Below are 19,844 nucleotides of genomic sequence, written 5' to 3' on the forward strand. Positions count from 1 at the left end.
AATTTTCTCTATTTTTACCTCTTTCTTCCTCCATCTCATTTTATTTTTTTTTCTCCCTTTACTTTTTTAGATAATAATATTCAACTCAACCTCTCCCTTTATATATATATTCTCTCTAACTGCCCTAATAGTGATTGATAAATGTTCTAAGGAGTTACAGGTATCATCTTCCCATGTAGGAATATCTACAGTTTAACCTCATTGAATCACTTATGACTTCTCTTTCCTATTTACCTTTTTATACTTTTGTTAAGAATTATATTTGAAAGTCAGATTTTTTATTCACCTCTGGTCTTTTTATCAGGAATGCTTGAACGTTCTGTTTCATTGAATATCCATTTTTTGGTGGGTGATTCTTGATTGTAATCCTTGCTCCTTTGCCCTTCAGAATACTATGTTCAAAACTTTCCTATCAAATAACAAATCTTGTGTTATCCTGACTATGGCTCTGTGGTATTTTTTTTTTTCTGAGTGCTTTCAGTGTTTTCTTCTTGAGTTGAGATCTCTGAAATTTGGCTAAATTATTCCTGGTAGATTTCATTTTGGGATTTCTTTCAGGAGGTGATTGATAGGTATTTTCAATTTCTGTTTTGCCCTCTGCTTTTAGAGTAGAGATATTATCCTTGATAAAGTCTTGAAAGATAAAATGTCTAGTCCCTTTTCCTTTTTTTTTTTTTTTAATCATGACTTTCAGATAATTTAGTAATTCTTAAATAATCCCTTTTGAGTTTATTTTCCAAGTTAGTAGTTTTTCCAATGACACATTTCACATTTTCTTCTAATGTTTTATGCTTTTATGCTTATGAATCCTGTTAGAATAAATCCTATTAGAATAAAAAAAGATTTTTGTTCTGATATATTGTTTTGCTTATTATCTCTTTTTCTTTTTAAAAAAATTCTTTTTGTCAGATAGCTCTCTAGGAATGAAGATGGGGAAGAACCCAGGGGTCAATTAAATTGACATAATAAAAAAAGATATCAATGAAAATTTTTTTTAAAAAGCCAAAAGATTAGAAGCTATATTAGTATAGTAGAATTGTAATTATTGGAGATGAGTAGGATGGGAAAAGTAACTGAAAGAGATTTTTGCTTAAATTGAAAAGGGTCTATATCAAAGTTTTTTAAACTGTGGGTCATATAACTACATATAAGGGATCATGCAAAATTTGGCAACCGTAAAAGGTTTCTGAATGCAACAGCCAAAAATTAACAATCAAACACATAATTGTGGTGTTCTTCTTTTCTAAAATATAATCATTCTCTCTGGGAGTATGTAATGTTCTTCTTCTTTTATATAATACATATGAGGGTTCTCTCTGGGAGCAGGTTTCTTGGGGAGGTTTTCTGGAGGCAGTCTTAGTTTCAGTTCAGAGTAATAATCACCCCAAATGCAGCCAGCTGATAAAATCCAAATGCTTATTTTCTCCTTCCAAATCTTTCTTCCCTTGGGCCTGGAAAGCTTTAGAGGCCTCTCTCCCTCCTTGGTTCCAAGAGCTCTTGCAGCTTCGACTGCAGTTTCTAGCTTGTCAATCTCCTTAACTGAACTCACTTGAGCTTTCTTTGGTTCCGAGAGCTCTCTTTGATAATCTTTTGCCTCTAGCAGCTTCTGTTTCTAGCTCAATTCAGACTCTTGGCAGAATTCCAAACTGAACTGACTTCACTGACTCAGCTCCTTTTTATGCTCTCTCAAAGGTTGACTCCTCCTCCAAGAGTGGGATTATGGGAGGTGTAAATTCACAAAGTTACAAAGCTAACTTAGTGTATCTCCCATACTTGTGAACACTTGTGAATCTTCCAAACTTGTGAACTAATGTGTGTGAGCTAATGTGTGAACTCTCAAAGGTGTAAACCCAAGCACACAAGCATTGCTTCCATCAATTCCATTGAGTTATCACCTTGTTTCAAGTTCTGGCCCATAACAGGAGCAGATTTCTTGGGGGGCTTCTGGAGGCAGCTTTAGTTTCAGGTCCAAGTAATAATCACCTCAAACGCAGCCAGGTGTTAAAAATTCAAATCCTTTATTGTCTCTTTCAAAATAGCTTGGTTAGCTTTCTTAGAGGCCTCTCTGCTTGATTCCAAGAGCTCTTGCAGCTTGTCTTTTGCCTCTGCCAGCTTCAGCCTCCAGTTCTCTCTGAATCTTGGTTCTGAATCTCCTGACTGAATTCTGGCTCTTAATCTCTTCAACTGACTCTTTCACTAACTCACTCACTCACTCACTCACTCACTCCCCGACTGAGGCTCTAAGAATTTCTTATATATATTCTCTTAAAGGTGTGAACCCAAAGGTTGACTTCTCCTCTGAGAGAGTGGGATTGTGGGAAGTGTAACTTTGTGAATCTCCCAGACTTGTGAACTCTAATGTGTGAGCTAATGTGTGAATTATTAAAGGTGTAAACTTAAGCAAGTAAAGTTTCTATCAATTCCAGTGAGTTAACACCTTGTTTCAAGTCTTGGCCATAATACATAATGAAAACAAATCTTTCTGGCAGCTCTTGCCTGTGTTGCGTAGCATTACTTTATTGCAGTCTTGTTTCTGAACATACAGCAGGTGTGTACTTTGTGCTGCACATGAATCAACACTGCCAGAAACACTAAGCTCAGATTTGAGATAGGATTGCATAAAAATTTCTCAGGTGAAAAGGGGTCATGAGTAGAAGAAATTTAAGAAACCTTGGTCTAAATGATTTGGGAGTAGGAGAATTTGGGATTTGCTAGATTTAGGGCAAATGAAGTAGTCTTAAACTTATTGGATTAGACTAGGGACCTTAAAGGTCTTTTACCTAGCAGCCAGCAAGCACAATGGATAGATTATGATAGCTAGGGATAGAAAGACCTGAGTTAAAATCCTGCCCCAGATTCTTAATAGTTGTATGATACTGGACAAGTCTCTTAACCTCTCTGCCTAAATTTCCTCATTTCTACCTCCAACAGTTGTTACAAAGATCAAATAAATCAAAGCTTAAAATGTTACATAAATGCTACCAATTATTTTTGCTGTCGTTATTATTAAACAGTTTCCTTATTTTATAAATGAAGAAAGTGAGACTTAAGAGACTTTAAATGCTTTGCCCAAAGTCACACAAGTAATAAGTAGCAAAGCCAGGAATTTAGCCCAGTTTTCACAATAAATCCAATGTTCTTTCCTCTGAAATACATTGTCTTTTAATTCCATGGCTGTACCTAATGCCTGCAGTGATCTTTGAGTCCAAGAATATAAAATCTGATACTACTTCCTTTTTTTTGTCCCTGTATTTGCCAGATCATATGAGTATTTGGGCCAATAGCTCCAAGTAATTGGACCAATGACTCTGATCTTAATTTTTTTTTAATTGTTAATCTTGAAGCCACAATTTTATAATCTCCTCTTTGTCCCTTGTTAAGAGGCTTCTTAATTATTCTTTACTCTCGGCCATCAGAGTGGCATTGTCTATATATCTTAAGATTATTGATATTTCTCCTGGAAATCTGGCTTTTGATTCACTCATCTGATATTTTTCATGCTATACTCTGCATGTAGGATAAATAAATAAAGTGACAATATACAACTAGTCATACTCCTTTCCCAATTCTAAGCCAATCAGTTGTTTCATATTTGAGCCTAACTTGCTCATCTTGATGTATGGACAGCTTCCTCAGGGGACAAGGTGACCTGATACTTCCATCTCTTTGAAAACTTGGCACATTTTGTTGTGATCTAGTTTGTGTAGTCAGTGAAGCAGAAGTAGATATTTTTCTAGAACTCCCTTGATTTTGCCACAACCTAGTGAAATGTTGACAGTTTGGTCTGTAATTTCTTTATTTCTGAAAACTAGCCTGCACTTTTCTGCACTTAATTCACAGAATCTTAAACATATTCTTGCTGGCATGTAAAACAAACACAGTTGTTCCAGTGATCAGTGTTAAGTTTTCCAAATTTGCTAGCATGTTGAATGCAGCATTTGTGACAGCATCATCTCTTTGAATTTTGAATAGCTCAGTTGGAATTCTGACAGAATTCCAACTAGTCTTATTGTCTCCACTAGTCTTATTGTTAGAAGTGCTTCCTAAGATACACTTGACTTAATTCTCCAAGATGTCTGGCTCTAGGTTATTCACCATATTATCATGATTTTCAGTATTATTATGTCCTTGTATAACTTACAACTTTTGTGTATTCTTGCCACATCTCCTTAATCTTTTATACATCTGTTAAATTCCTACCGTTTTTGTCTTTTATAATGCCCATTTTTACATGAAATATTCCCTTGATATCTTTAATTTTCTTAAGATTCTCTTGTCTTTCCCAATCTATTGTTTTTTTTTTATTGTATTGCTCATTTAAGAAAACCTTATTTCTCCTTGCTGATCTCCAAAATTCTGTATTCCTTTCTTCAGCTAATTGTAAAGTTTTATTATAAAGACATTTTGTTTTCTTGCCCTTTAGAAATTTGTTGCTGCCTCCCATACAATATTGCAAACTTCTGTCCATAGTTCTTCAGATACTTTATGTGCAAGAGCTAATCTTATTACAATAGACCTTCTCTCCCTATACTTCAAGTTTCTTCTCATTCCAGTCCCTCGTTTGTATATAGACAAGCTATGTAAAAGATAAATTTGAAAGGACACAGGATGGAATGGAGCATTTGTATATGTAGAAAGGTTTGCTTCAGCAAGGGCCACCTCTTCATGTGTGGATCATGTGTCGATAAGTGCCTGATGCATAGTGAGTGCTATGTAAATATTAGCTATTGTAATAGCTAACAGCTAATACTCATGTGAGAAAAAGGTAATGGCAGAAGGCATCTGAATGATGTGAAATGAGGAATGAGAAAAGGGAGCTCTTGTGACAAACAGCCTGGAGTATTGTGGAACCATAGGCAGTTAGTTTCAGGAGACATGAAAAGATTCAGAAGACCTTCTGTGGCAAGTGAGTTAATGAATTCCTTCAGAAAGCATTATCTTGCTACAGTGAGGACCCAAATGAGATTATCACTTGGTGGACTTGTTCAGCAGTTTCATGATTTTTCTGCATTTTCTTTCAGCTGCACATGTATAGAAGCAAAAGCACAGGATAATGATGTAATCGAGTGCTGAAGTTTGATGGGGCAAGTTTTGGCAATATGAAAAGGGGACAAAAATATTTCAAGGGGAAAGGACAATGTAAAGTTCACTTCTAACCAAGGAGTCAAGATGGAGAAGGAAAGATAGCTTAGTACAGGGATAATGATCTGAGAAAAAACTCAAGGATCAAAAGATTAGAAGTCAAGGTGGACTTGCAAGGCAGAGGAAGAATTACATTGGGTGTAATGATAATAGGCTGGTAATTAGACAAGGAAATTTCTAAGGTTATGAACATGAAACGAACATAGTGCCTCTCTAACTTATGATACAATTAAGGATTTGAGCATCTTGTGTGACTACAATAGAATGAAGTAGGAAATAATGGGAAATGAGTAAATTTTGAGGAACTGTGTTATTAATATTTTGAGAATATCATTATGTCTATTGAACACCCCTTGTATGATATTAGGAGTTGTGGAACCAGGCCTGAGGAAAACTCGTTGAAGAAGGGGAAAACATTCTAGTGCTTGGGAGATAATGGCTTCCAAGATTTGGATTGGGTGGCAAACATGGATTGTGGGGAAAATGACACAGGTAGTGTCCTAGTAATTTTACTTTCTCTATATCATATTTCCATTCCTCAGTAGTTCAGGTTCCTTCTTGAAGACTGATAGAGAAAAAGTACTTTGCTTGTCATCTGCATCAACCCGGTGATTTTATCTTTGTGAATCCTGAGTGATCTATTATTCATCTCTTTTGTTAGTACCTTAGAGTTTGGTTCTGTTTTGTGAATGTGTCTATTCATATTAATGTAGTTCTTTTACATTTCCTTCTTAGCTATCTCCCTCAAATAGAAAATATTCCCCTTTATTAGTTTGGGTTTTTCTTTTAGAGGTAGAACATATTACTTGTGGTAAATTAAAAGGTAGATTTCACAGAAATGTGTATTTTTTTTTTTAATGGTTCTGCATCTTTGGGTAGAATTAATTTCCTTTCTGTAGAACTTCATCAAACAAGGTCAGCTATCTTCAATTCACAACTCACAGTAACAGAGAAGTCAATTTAAGCTGTAGTTTTAAAGTACTTCTGTCTGTTAGTCAAATTATTGAGTATCTACAGTGTACCAGATACAATACTAAGCTCTGGGGGTACAAAGGAAGACAAAAGTCACTTACCTTCTAGGAACTCACATTTGAATAGGGGAAAGCAATACATAAAAAAAGAAGCTGAAAAATTACTGAATAGGGAGAAAATACCTAGCTGTGGGGCTTGATGGTCTGATAGGAAATGATTGAGGGGATGCCCAAAGCACCTTCCTAAGTGAAGGTTCTGGGAAGAGAACGCTGACATCCACTCTCTAACTTTTCCTAATATGATGGATAGAGTAGCTCCAGGAGCAGGAGTTATTAGGATGTGTGAGTTTCAGGGATGGTATCTTCTTTCAGAAGGATGAGTTTTCAGAGGTAAGAAGTCCAGAACAGCAGCCAGTTCAGAAATCAGTAGTCAGTTGTTCTAGGCCCCATCCTGAAATGAAGGAATTTTGAGAAACATTGTGATGATCACTTTAGGCATGATGCAATATAGTTCAGTTAGATAGATGGATCTTCAAAAATAGTCTTTTCCTTTATGCATACCATAGTGACTGTACATAAAGATATAGTGGCCTAAGACATAAGGACAAAAGTATCATTTCATTTTAAGATTATAGCCATGAATAATAGTAAATATGAGCACAAGTAAACTTGAATTGTATTCTATGATTATTTGGTCATCAAAATATGTTTATAATTTACCTCTGTGGTAAGAGAATTTCTTTCTCAGGCCTTTTGTTGCTTGATGGGCCTGAGGTTGTGTGATGGGAAAGACTCTCAGTTCTTGTTGCCACAATAATAAGAGGATCCTGCCTCTGTCATACTTCACAGTCAAGATGGGGGAATAAAACCAGTTCAGACCAACTGGCAACAAATTCCATTTTTCTATGCTGCTTATTCACATTCACATTCTATGTAAGTTTGCTGGGACTAATACTGTAGGTTCTCTGATTTTTTCATACCAGTGAACCTGTAGTCTGAGCATAATTAAATTATGTTTTAAAAAAATTAAAACTACTTCTACATGTTGATTTGATGATTGGCAAAAGTAACTAATTAGTGGACTTGTTGCATAATTTTTATAACTTTCCCAAGAAACTTAAGATAGATTGTTTTTCCCTATGGTTTTTCCTTCTTAATACATGCTAGGGGGTAATATTTTGGAACTAGTTGTTTGTCTAGTTATTCAGTCCCCTTTTTGTCAATGAACATTAGTGTTTGATATCTCTACTCCTATTTTAATGGTAATTTATTTGGCTTGTTACTGAAATGTAATCTTTTTTAAAATTCAAAACCTTAAATGTTTACAAACTTGCCTGTCAAACTGAGGTCTTATCAATGTGTATGCTTTGACTAAAAACTGTGCTACTACAGTTTTAACATATGCCAAAAATCTCCAAATTATAAATCTTTTGTAAATGTAAACTCAAGTATTTTTTTATTTTTTTAATTTTATTTTTGAAGAATATCTTTACTATATAGAATATGGCTTTCTTTGACGGATTATTTATTCTTTCTGCATGTCTTATTTCTTGCTTTGGACTTCATTAAACTTTGACTTAGGATGCAGTAGTTTCTTTAGGAATTGCATTGATATAATATTGTTTTTATATAGGAAATAAGTGATATAAAAAGATTTATATTTGATTTGTGGTTAGAAACTGAGATATGAATATACAGGATGTCCCAAAAGTCTTAGTATAATTTTAAGTTTTAACATTTAAAAGTGACTTTGCATATTTCAAAAAGAAATCTATAACTTACTTTTATTTTTTGAGAACCAGGCAATCTAAAGAATGATCTCTATTATTCTTAGAGATAAAGCTGCCTGTTTTGCTATTCAGAAGGGTTTACAAGCATCTCGTAGTGACATTAAATTATTTGAGCATAATGACATGGCTCACCTGGAGTGCCTACTAAAAGAACAAGAAATTGAAGATCAAAAGGTATGATTCTTTCAAAGAAAAAAAAAATTGTCATTTCCTAAGAAGCAAAAGTATTTGTTGGATAGCAATTTGTCATGAAAAGTTGGTCTCTTTCTTAATTTACATATTGGCAACAATTCTCACTCACTACAGCTTTTTAAATATTGACATTAGCTAAGCAATTAAATTTCTGATGCTATTTTATAATGGCATCAGAAATTAATTGGAGAGCTTATTCAGAAATATTTTAATATTTTTAAAAATGTTTTTAAATGAAATAGACCCAAGGAAAGATAATGGGTATGTTTGTCTCCTTTTTCTTTTTGTGCAGGAGAAAAACAGTCTATTATCCTGCGTTTTACAAAAACTGTGGTTTGGTATAGAAAAGTGCATTATAAATATGGGAATTTAAAAGGGGCTTTCATAGGCGTGACATTCTTATATTTAAAAAGCATTTAATAAAACAGCATTTCTAATAAGCATCCATGACTTGTACCTTCAAAGATCCCTTCTGCCCCTAGTCTCTGGATCCTCCAGTCTACCTCAATTAGAAGTCCATGGACACTATATAGGATGGTTTTATTAAGCTTTTGTGATTTGGCTTGTGTACTTAATAATTTTTTTAAACACTTTGAAATGAGAAAATACCTTCCAAGCACCACATAGCTTGGATATAAAAGTTTGTGTTAAGTTGGAGACTGACATATATAATAAATAAAAATAAGATGATTAATGCACCTTTGAGAATCCATCAATTTTTATCTGTTTTTCACTTTGAATATTTATGCTCATTTAGAAAGTACACCCTTTTATTATTGTTTGTTGTAAATTAAAGATATTAAATTAGTACCCAAAAATATCTTGATTAAAATTTTTTTTCATACTTTTTAGTTTTTTTATTTTGATATATACTGCTAATGATATGATACTTAGTTTCCCTGCCAAGCATAGTTTTGCTACATATTTTTCACTTTTTAAATTATTTTTAAAAAATTTTAACTGAATTATATAAATAAAAGTTGCATTACTTTTGAAAGAGATATTTCTGCTTGGTCTTTGAAATTTGCAGGAAACTTTAAGAAAGGTAGCCAAGACTGATCTGGCTGGTTCATATAATATTTATATTTAGTTTTTTGTTAGAAAAACATCTATTGGTATGGTAGTTTGGGCAGTTTTTTGATTTGTTTATTTTACCTTAAGGGGTTATGCTTTCTTAATAATGCTATATTAAATAGGGATTTCTTAATTGAATTTATAACTGCAGACATTACTGTTAAGAAACATTATTATAAGAGATAGCATAACAGATTCTCCTACATTGAATTTTTAAATACTAGGGAGTACTTAGACTCTTTTCTTTATATCTGACATGTTTAAATAACTATTGTTTTTTGTTTGTTTGTTTTGAAGAACCCTCGTAAGGCACGTGTAACCCGAAGGTTTATTGTAGTAGAAGGATTGTATATGAATACTGGATCTATTTGTCCACTTCCAGAATTGGTAAGCATCTCCATTTGTTTTCTGTTATACATGTAGACTATTAGTTTGTGTTATGCAGCCTTATCTTAGGACCATTTGTAATACATGAATCACATTCCCCAAGATTGTGTATATCATTGGAAATCTTATAAACATATTCTGATTTTCTTGGCTGTGTGCATAAAAATTAAATAAGAGCAAGAGTTTATAAGAATGAGGAAGCTTAATTTCAAACAAATGAAAAGCACTGAGTGTAACATGCTAGTTAAAGGAATCATCCATAACTATTAATTACTGATTGATTCTATGTATATCTTTCCTGGAGATAATGATAGAGATCTTGAAATAAATATTTTGTTTAATATTTAAAAACTATTGTCATGTTATTCAGATAGAAATCAATTATATTAATGCAATATAATTGAATTATTTCCTCAATTTTTTTAAACAATAAAATTGTTCTATGATGGTTTCAAAACTAATGAAAAATGCTAAATATCATAGAGTTCATAGCACTTTAATAGTGTCTAAAATAATATTTTTCTTGCCAAAATGAATTATTTTAATTTGTGATTCATTCATACCATTTTTAGGTCAAGTTAAAATATAAGTACAAAGCAAGAATTTTTTTGGAGGAAAGCCTTTCTTTTGGAGTTCTAGGAGAACATGGCCGAGGAGTCACTGAACATTTTGGGATAAATGTAAGTTGTAAATTGGGCGACAAATTTTCTTGTTTATACGGAGACATTTACTCTAATTAAGTAATGTTTAAGAAATTTTTAAAAACAGAATTTTGTTCATTATGGTATTGCTATAAAACAAAAAGATATTTTGACCCTTTGACCATCAGTTTCCACATTTTTTTTTCTCAGAATTTGAACATGACATTTAAAATGCCTTATGTTGGCAGCAGAATAAGCTGTGATTTGTGCTTTCTTAATCCTTTTTCACATATAAAGAAACTTGACTGAAAAGCACCTTGCCCAAGGTCACACTCCACTAATTATAACACATGTAACACTTTTATAGCACTTAATGTTTTCCAATATATTTTATGTATGTTAGTTCCTAACTAGTTTTCTCCATTTTACTAATAAAGAAACGGAGGCTGATAAAAGTTAAGTAACTCTCCCAATTCCATTCAACTAGTAAATATCTGAGTAGGATTAAAACTTAGGTCACATTGTACCTACTCATTGTACCATCTAGTTATTTCTGTAATTTAAAAAAATATATATATATGAATCTAAGAACTAAAGTTTTTATTTTTCATGATGAGAAGTGAAAGATTCTTTTCCATGTTAATGGAAGCTGGGAGAAACAGGTTTAACTTGTACAGTCCCAGTCCTTGAATTTCAAGTATGCTAAGACTTAATTGACCTGGAAACTGAATATTTTCTCCCTCCTACTTGCTACTTACATAGTTCCCTAGGTCCTTGTCCCTCATTCTTTATTAGGCAGTTTAGAGAACATCCTGTTTTTAGTAATCTAGACTACTTCCATTGCTTTGCTCATTCCAGTGACTGGACAGTTTTCTATTGTTTGTCACATCAGCTCTCTATCTAACAGCTCTATATAAGTTTGAGCCTTCAGTAGATTGGGACCGTGGATCAGCATGCTCATACACTTTTGGAACTGGGGACAGGAGAGGCTTCTCACCTATTTTTGTTCTCCATGTGCATTTAGTCTCCTCCTATGGCTTCCTTATGTGGTAGTATTACTTTTTGAGCAATTAATAAATTAATTTTAGTCCAACATAATATCTTTATTTTTTTTTGTGATTTGGTAATAAAGAATAATTTAAATCATTCATTCATATCAAATCTGTGCCTTGATGTAGTAGAAAATACATTGGAACTGGAAAATAGAATTCTGACTCTTTCTCAGTGAACTAGGGCCGAAGGTAGTTTCCTCATCATCTATAACATGAAGTGTTTGATTAGGTGATCTTTACAAACTTTTTGTCTCCCTTCCAGTTCTGAGTCTCTTGTCCTTTGAGTTTTCTAAACTAAATGTGCCTTTGGTAAAGCAGTATGACTTTATTTTCAACTCACTGATATGTTATTTTATTTGTATTTTGGAATTCAGTGTAATTAAATTTGTGTTATATTTGCTGGGGTTTTCTTTTCTTTTGAATTCCTGTCAAAAGAGAATAGATTCTTGTGTATTAATTGTAATGTAATAGATGTGCTCTAAACCAAATTCCTGTTAGAATATTAGTGTTCATCTTAAGTTACTTTAACTTGGAATTGCCCTTTTTAAAATGCAGGAACTTTATTTAGCTCTTTTCCTATTCCTCCTTGTGAGCCCTATCTCTTCCACAGCCTTTTTTGTTTATTTATTTATTTTTTAATAATTTGGTAAACTTTATTTATTTATTTTTTTATTATAATAACTTTTTATTGACAGAACCCATGCCAGGGTAATTTTTTACAACATTATCCCTTGTACTCACTTCTGTTCTGATTTTTCCCCTCTCTCCCTCCACCTCCTCCCCTAGATGGCCTATATATGTTAAATATGTCGCAGTATATCCTAGATACAATATATGTGTGCAGAACCGAACAGTTCTCTTGTTGCAGAGGGAGAATTGGATTCAGAAGGTAGAAATGACCTGGGAAGAAAAACAAAACTGCAAACAGTTAACATTCATTTCCCAGTGTTCTTTCTTTGGGTGTAGCTGCTTCTGTCCATTATTGATCAATTGAAACTGAGTTAGGTCTCTTTGTCAACGAAATCCACTTCCATCAGAATACATCTTCATACAGTATCATTGTTGAAGTATATAATGACCTCCTGCTTCTGTTCATTTCACTTAGCATCAGTTCATGTCTCCCCAGGCCTCTCTGTATTCATCCTGCTGGTCATTTCTTACAGAACAATAATATTCCATAACATTCATATACCACAATTTACCCAACCATTCTCCAATTGATGGACATCCATTCATTTTCCAGTTTCTAGCCACTACAAACAGGGCTGCCACAAACATTTTGGCACATACAGGTCCCTTTCTCTTCTTTAGTATCTCTTTGGGGTATAAGCCCAGTAGTAGCACTGCTGTATCAAAGGGTATGCACAGTTTGATAACTTTTTGGGCATAATTCCAGATTTCTCTCCAGAATGGTTGGATTTGTTCACAACTCCACCAACAATGCATCAGTGTCCCAGTTTTCTCACATCCCCTCCAACATTCATCATTATTTTTTCCTGTCATCTTAGCCAATCTGACAGGTGTGTAGTGGTATCTCAAAGTGGTCTTAATTGGCATTTCTCTGATCAGTAGTGATTTGGAACACTCTTTCATATGAGTGGAAACAGTTTCAATTTCATCATCTGAAAATTGTCTGTTCACATCCTTTGACCATTTATCAATTGGAGAATGGCTTGATTTCTTATACATTAGAGTCAATTCTCTATATATTCTGGAAATGAGGCCTTTATCAGAACCTTTAATTGTGAAGATATTTTCCCAGTTTGTTGCTTCCTTTCTAATTTTGTTTGCATTAGTTTTGTTTGTACAAAGGCTTTTTAATTTGATATAATCAAAATTTTCTATTTTGCGATCAGTAATGGTCTCTAGTTCATCTTTGGTCACAAATTTCTTCCTCCTCCACAAGTCTGAGAGAGAAACTATCCTATATTCCTCTAATTTATTTATAATCTCGTTCTTTATGCCTAAATTGTGGACCCATTTTGATCTTATCTTGATATACGGTGTTAAGGGTGGGTCCATGCCTAATTTCTGCCATACTAATTTCCAATTTTCCCAGCAGTTTTTGTCAAATAATGAATTTTTATCCCAAAAGTTAGGATCTTTGGGTTTGTCAAACACTAGATTGCTATACCTGACTATTCTGTTTTGTGAACCTAACCTATATCACTGATCAACTAATCTATTTCTTAGCCAATACCAAATGGTTTTGGTGACTGCTGCTTTATAATATAATTTTAGATCAGGTACAACTAGGCCACTTTCATTTGATTTTTTTTCATTAATTCCCTTGAGATTCTCGACCTTTCATTCTTCCGTATGAATTTTGTTCTTATTTTTTCTAGGTCATTAAAATATTTTCTTGGAAGTCTGATTGGTATAGCATTAAATAAATAGTTTAGGGAGTATTATCATCTTTATTATATTCGCTTGGCCTATTCAAGAGCACTTAATATTTTTCCAGTTATTTAAGTCTGATTTTATTTGTGTGGAAAGTTTTTTGTAATTTTGCTCATATAATTCCTGTCTTTCCTTTGGTAGATAGATTCCCAAATATTTTATGCTGTCGACAGTTATTTTGAATGTCATTTCTCTTTGTATCTCTTGCTGTTGGATTTTGTTGGTGATGTATAAAAATGTTGAGGATTTATGGGGATTTATTTTGTATCCTGCAACTTTGCTAAAGTTATGGATTATTTCTAATAGCTTTTTAGTAGAATCTCTGGGGTTCTCTAGGTATACCATCCTATCATCTGCAAAGAGTGAAAGTTTGGTTTCCTCATTGCCTACTCTAATTCCTTTAATCTCCTTCTTGACTCTTATTGCTGAAGCTGGTGTTTGTAATACAATATTGAATAATAATGGTGATAGTGGGCAACCTTGCTTCACTCCAGATCTTACTGGGAAAAGTTCCAGTTTTTCCCCATTGCATATGTTGCTTACTGATGGTTTTAAATATATGCTCCTGACTATTTTAAGGAGAAGTCCATTTATTCCTATACTCTCAAGTGTTTTTATTAGGAATGGATGTTGGATTTTATCAAATGCTTTTTCTGCATCTATTGAGGTGATCATATGGTTCTTGTTAGTTTGGTTATTGATATAGTCGATTATGCTAATAGTTTTCCTAATATTGAACCAGGCCTGCATTCCTGATATAAATTCTACTTGGTCATAGTGTATTATCCTGGGGATGATTTTCTGTAATCTTTTTGCTAATATTTTATTTAAAATTTTAGCACCAATATTCATTAGGGAGATTGGTCTATAATTTTCTTTCTCTGTTTTCAGTCTACCTGGTTTAGGTATCAGTACCATGTCTGTGTTATAAAAGGAGTTTGGTAGGACTCATTCAATCCCTATTTTTTCAAATAGTTTATATAGCATTGGAGTTAATTGTTCTTTAAATGTTTGGTAGAATTCACATGTAAATCCATCTGGTCCTTGGGGATTTTTTTCTTAGGGAGTTGGTTAATAGCTTGTTCTATTTCTTTTTCTAAGATGGGACTGCTTAGCCTATTTACTTCTTCCTCTGTGAATCTGGCCAAGCTATATTTTTGAAAGTATTCTTGCATTTCATTTAAGTTGTCGAATTTATTGGCATAAAGTTGGGCAAAGTAATTCCTAATTATTGCTTTAATTTCCTTTTCGTTAATGGCGAGTTCTCCATTTTCGTTTTTAAGACTAACAATTTGATTTTCCTCTTTCCTTTTTTTAATCAGATTTACTAAGAGTTTGTCTATTTTGTTGGTTTTTTCATAGAACCAACTCTTAGTTTTATTAATTCGATAGTTCTCTCCTTTTGTTTTTAGAATTTCAAGTTTAGTGTTTGACTGGGGGTTTTTAATTTATTCCTTTTCTAGCGTTTTTAGTTGCAAGCTTAATTCATTGACTTTCTCTTTCTCTATTTTATGCAAGTAGGCCTCTAGAGATATAAAATTTACCTTTGTTACGGCTTTGGCTGCATTGCACACATTTTGATATGACATCTCATTATTGTCATTTTCTTGGGTGAAGTTATTAATTATATCTATGATTTGCTGTTTCACCTAATCATTCTTTAGGATGAGATTATTTAGTTTCCAATTATTTTTTGGTCTATTTTCCCCCGGCTTTTTGTTGAATGTAATTTTCATTGCATCGTAGTCTGAAAAGGATGCATTTACTATTTCTGCATTACTACATTTGATTTTGAGGTTTTTATGTCCTAATATATGGTTAATTTTTGTATAGGTTCCATGAACTGCTGAAAAGAAAGTGTACTCCTTTCTGTCTCCATTTCGTTTTCTCCAGAGATCTATCATATCTAACTTTTCTAGTATTCTATTTACCTCTTTGACTTCTTTCTTATTTATTTTGTGGTTTGATTTATCTAATTCTGAGAGTGCAAGGTTGAGATCTCCCACTATTATAGTTTTGCTGTCTATTTCTTCTTGTACTTTCTTAATTTCTCTTTTAAGAATTTAGATGCTACACCATTTGGTGCATATATGTTTAATATTGATATTGCTTCATTATCTATGCTACCCTTTAGCAAGATATAGTGCCCTTCCTTATCTCTTTTAATTAGATCAGTTTTTGTTTTTGCTTGATCTGAGATGAGGATGGCTACCCCTCCTTTTTTGACTTCACCTGAAACATAGTAGATTTTGCTCCAACCTTTTACCTTTACTCTGCATGTATCTCCCTGCTTCAGGTGTGTTTCCTGTAAACAGCATATTGTAAGATTATGGCTTTTAATCCATTCGGTTAACTGCTTTCTCTTTATGGGGGAGTTTACCCCATTCACATTTTTGGTTAAAATTACCAATTCTGTATTACTTGCCATCTTGTTAACCCCTGTTTATGCTTTTCTCCCTTCTTTCCCCCTTATCCCCTTCCCAGTATTAAACTTGTGAGCACCACTTGCTTCTCACAGCCCTCCCTTTTTAATATCCCTCCTCCTATCTTACTCCTTTCCCTCACAGTTTCCGTCTTCCCTTCTGCTTAGCTTATTCCTTCCCTTTTCACTTTTCCCTTCTCACTTTTCAATGAGGTGGGAGAAGTTTTACCATAAATTGAATATGTCTAAAATTTTTCTCTTAAAGCCAGTTCTGATGGCAGTAAGATACCCACTATGTTCATCTCCCTCCATTCTTTCTCTCGGATATAATAGGTTTCCTTTGCCTCTTCCTGAGATGTAGTATCCCCAATTTATCCTTTTTCTGGTACAGTGTCCTTTCCACCTCTAGTTTCTAGAACAAGGTATACATGTATGTATTCTTTATAGCAGAAATATAGTTCCCAAGACTTCTTTTTATCTTTTTAGATTTCTCTTGAGTTTTATATTTGTAGATCAAACTTTTTGTTAAGTTCTGTTTTTTTTATCATAAATAGATGAAATTCACTTATTTTGTTGAATGTCCATCTTCCCTGGAAAAAGATGCTCATTCTAGCTGGGTAAGTTATTTTTGGTTGCATACCAAGTTCCTTAGCCTTTTGGAATACCATATTCCAGGCTCTTCAATCTTTTAATGTGGATGCTGGCTTATCCTTATTGTGGCTCCTCTATATTTGAATTGGGTTTTTCTAGCCACTTGCAGTATTTTTTCCTTCGTCTGCGGGTTCTGGCATTTGGCCACTCTATTTCTTGGTGTTTTGATTTTAGGATCCCTTTCAGTAGGTGATTGATGAATTCTTTCAATGTCTATTTTAACCTCTGTTTCTATGACTTCTGGGTAGTTCTCTTTGATAATTTCCTGGAAAATAGTGTTCAGACTCTTTTTTTCATCATATTTTTCTGGGAGTCCAATAATTCTCAGATTGTTTCTCTTGGATCTGTTTTCCAGGTCTGTTGTTTTCCCAAGAAGGTATTTAACATTTTTTTCCATTGTTTGATTTTTTTGGTTTTGCTTGACTGGTTCTTGTTGTCTCCTCGAGTCATTCAATTCCATTTGTTCGATTCTGATTTTCACTGAAGTATTTTCTTCACTCACTTTTTTTATATCTTTTTCTAATTGTCCAATTGAGTTCTTTTGTTCTATGGATTTTTTTTCCATTTTGCTAATTTTATTTTTTAGAGAGCTATTTTCTGTTTCCAGTTCACTAATCCTGTTTTTCAAGGATTTGATTTCTTTATCCACTGTGTCTTTAAATAAGTGGGATGCCTTCTCCAGACTCTCTTACCAAGCCTCCCTCTCCTTTTCCCAGTTTTCTTTTAGCTCTCTTGTGAGAGCCTTTTTAATTTCTTCTATGAGATTCATCTGTGCTGAGGAACAGATGATCTCCTCCTTTGGGGATTCACCTGGAGACAGTCTTTTTTTAGTGTCCTCAGGGTTTAGAGTCTGCTCTCTATCCATATAGACGCTATCAAGGGTTAAAGTCCTTTTCAATTTTTTGCTCATTTTGTCAGAGAAGAATCAAAGACAAACTAGCAAAGAAAAAAAGAAAAAAACCCCAAGTGGAATCTGCTTTTTGGGGGGGAGGGGCTGGGTGATGTTACCGAGCTTCCTCTACAGACTGCGGGGGTAGCAGCGAGGCACTAGCAGGACTGTGCTGTGCCTGTGCTCTGAGACTCTGAAAGCGTGCTGAGACACTGTGGGGGAGGGGTGGCCAGGTCCCAAGAGACTCCAGCTGTTCTGGGTTATATTCTTCACCCCCAAAGTTTTTAGCTTCTCTGCTGGGTTACTGATTTGCTGCTCGAGCAAGTACCCAATCCTATAGCAAAGCTCTCCCTGCAGAGACGGCTGCGATCACACCCCACCCCCCTCCAGTCTGCTCGGCTGTGAGCTGCCTGTCAGGCTCTCGCTTCCACTGCCTGCCCTCAACCTGCACCTGATCTAAAACCGTCCCGGCCCTTAAGCAAAAACAGACCTTTCCTGGTGAATTTCAAGAATGTCTTCTCTTGGTAACTATTTGTGGGTTTTTAATTCAGAGGCTTGTAATGAAATGGATGCTGAGAGAAAACGCGGAGTTTACACAGCTGTGTGCCTCCTCTCCGCCATCTTGGCCGGAAGTCCCACAGCCGCTTTTTAAAAATCATTTTAAAATGCTCTTAGTATTACCCTTTCATTAAAAACTATATTTTCTGGATTAAGTTATTGGTCCTTTTGTATGGAGAACATTTGGTCATGCTTTACAAGGGTATCTCAGTACATTTTTCAAAGTCTGATTCTCTATCTCTTATCTTTTTAATCTTTATAACAAGTTAATTTTGAATTCGTAATCCATCCTTAATTTTTAAAATAATTCTTGCACTTTCTACTCTGAAAACTGCTATGATCCTAAATATTCTTTTATAAATTATTCCTGTCTTCTGGTAGCTCATCATAATTTTTCATCTTGTTCCCTCTAGTAAGCATCCTGGAGATTCTTTCTATGTGTATTTTTTCTGGTTGTTTTTACTTTTGAGAAAATATATTTATTGATTTTCTAAATTAAAAGATCAGGCCTGATTCTTTTATTTTTCAGAATTACCTAAGATATCAATAATACTATAATAGATGCATTGTAAGATAGGTTTGATAATTGAGTGTGAATTTACCAATATTTCTGATGAGTCATAGATTTTGTTGAGTCCATATTTTCAACAGCTGTTCGGTTGTCTGTGTAGGTTCATTTCCATTTTGTTTAGTCTGCTGTTGGTTGCTTCTTTTGATTTTTATGAGATTTTTTAATATCTTCTTTGTATCATTCATTTTTATTTTTGTTTTTATAACTCCTGATTGTGTGTGTGATTTTTACAAAATTCTGCAAGGTTTTATTTTGCCTTTTAATTTTTAAATTTTTCTTACAAATAGCAGTTATTGTTCCAATTTTTTTTTAAATGTATTGTTTATTGATTTGTAGGTGTATCTCAGAATATCTTGAGGGATTGGTTGGTTGTTTTTTTCCCAACTTTGAATCTGCTACCAATTCAGATGCTCTTTAGTAGTTTAAAAATTGTGTTGATATTTTTCTTTGCTCATTAAAGAAGTATATTTGTGTGTATATTTAATTTACTTGTATGAGGTTTTTTTTAAATACTACTTAATGTTGATCTTTCCATTTGTTGTCTTGTGGTGGGAGGAATAAAGAATTAGGCTCCCTTCTGTTTTCATACCAATTCACACCAAAAAGTAGATACCTAAAGCAAGTACCACCACACTTTTATATATAGAATATAGGAAAACCCCTATGTCAGTGATATCCAAATGATGGGGGAAAATCTGGTATTGCCATTTTGAAATTAGAAACAAAAATACTACTAAGTAAGATAATAGTTTTCATTTGCTTAAATGTTAGCATGGTCAACAAAGGAGTCAAGTAAAACTCCTCTTAAGTGCCCTTGCTTTTATTAAAGACTTATATATATACCAGTCCTAAGGACACAAAGAAAGAAAAAAACAATCCCTGCTCTCAAAGAATTTGCAGTTTTAACTGGTAAGACAACATATAAAACTCTGTATTATATAAAAATGTAATATTGTGTTGTATATCATATGTTATATTACATATACAGGATGGATTAGAAATGATCTCAGAGAGTAACCACTAGAATCAAGGAGGACTAGAAAAGACTTCTTTTATAATACTGAATTTTAGATGAGACCCAAAAGAAGTCAGAGAAGCCAGGAG

At 33.7% G+C, this 19,844-nt stretch overlaps 1 protein-coding gene across 1 annotated transcript in view; it reads left to right on the top strand.

Annotated features, from left to right (window-relative positions):
* Positions 1-19,844, top strand: part of SPTLC1 (serine palmitoyltransferase long chain base subunit 1) — a 114,901-nt gene that overhangs the window by 51,776 nt on the left and 43,281 nt on the right. Inside the window, exons 7-9 of the mRNA XM_051962391.1 lie at positions 7,948-8,077; positions 9,467-9,556; positions 10,129-10,236. Coding sequence (XP_051818351.1) covers positions 7,948-8,077; positions 9,467-9,556; positions 10,129-10,236 — 328 coding nt within the window. The remainder of the gene's footprint in view (positions 1-7,947; positions 8,078-9,466; positions 9,557-10,128; positions 10,237-19,844) is intronic.

This window comes from Antechinus flavipes, chromosome 1 (assembly GCF_016432865.1).
Source record: "Antechinus flavipes isolate AdamAnt ecotype Samford, QLD, Australia chromosome 1, AdamAnt_v2, whole genome shotgun sequence".
Taxonomy (NCBI): domain Eukaryota; kingdom Metazoa; phylum Chordata; class Mammalia; order Dasyuromorphia; family Dasyuridae; genus Antechinus; species Antechinus flavipes.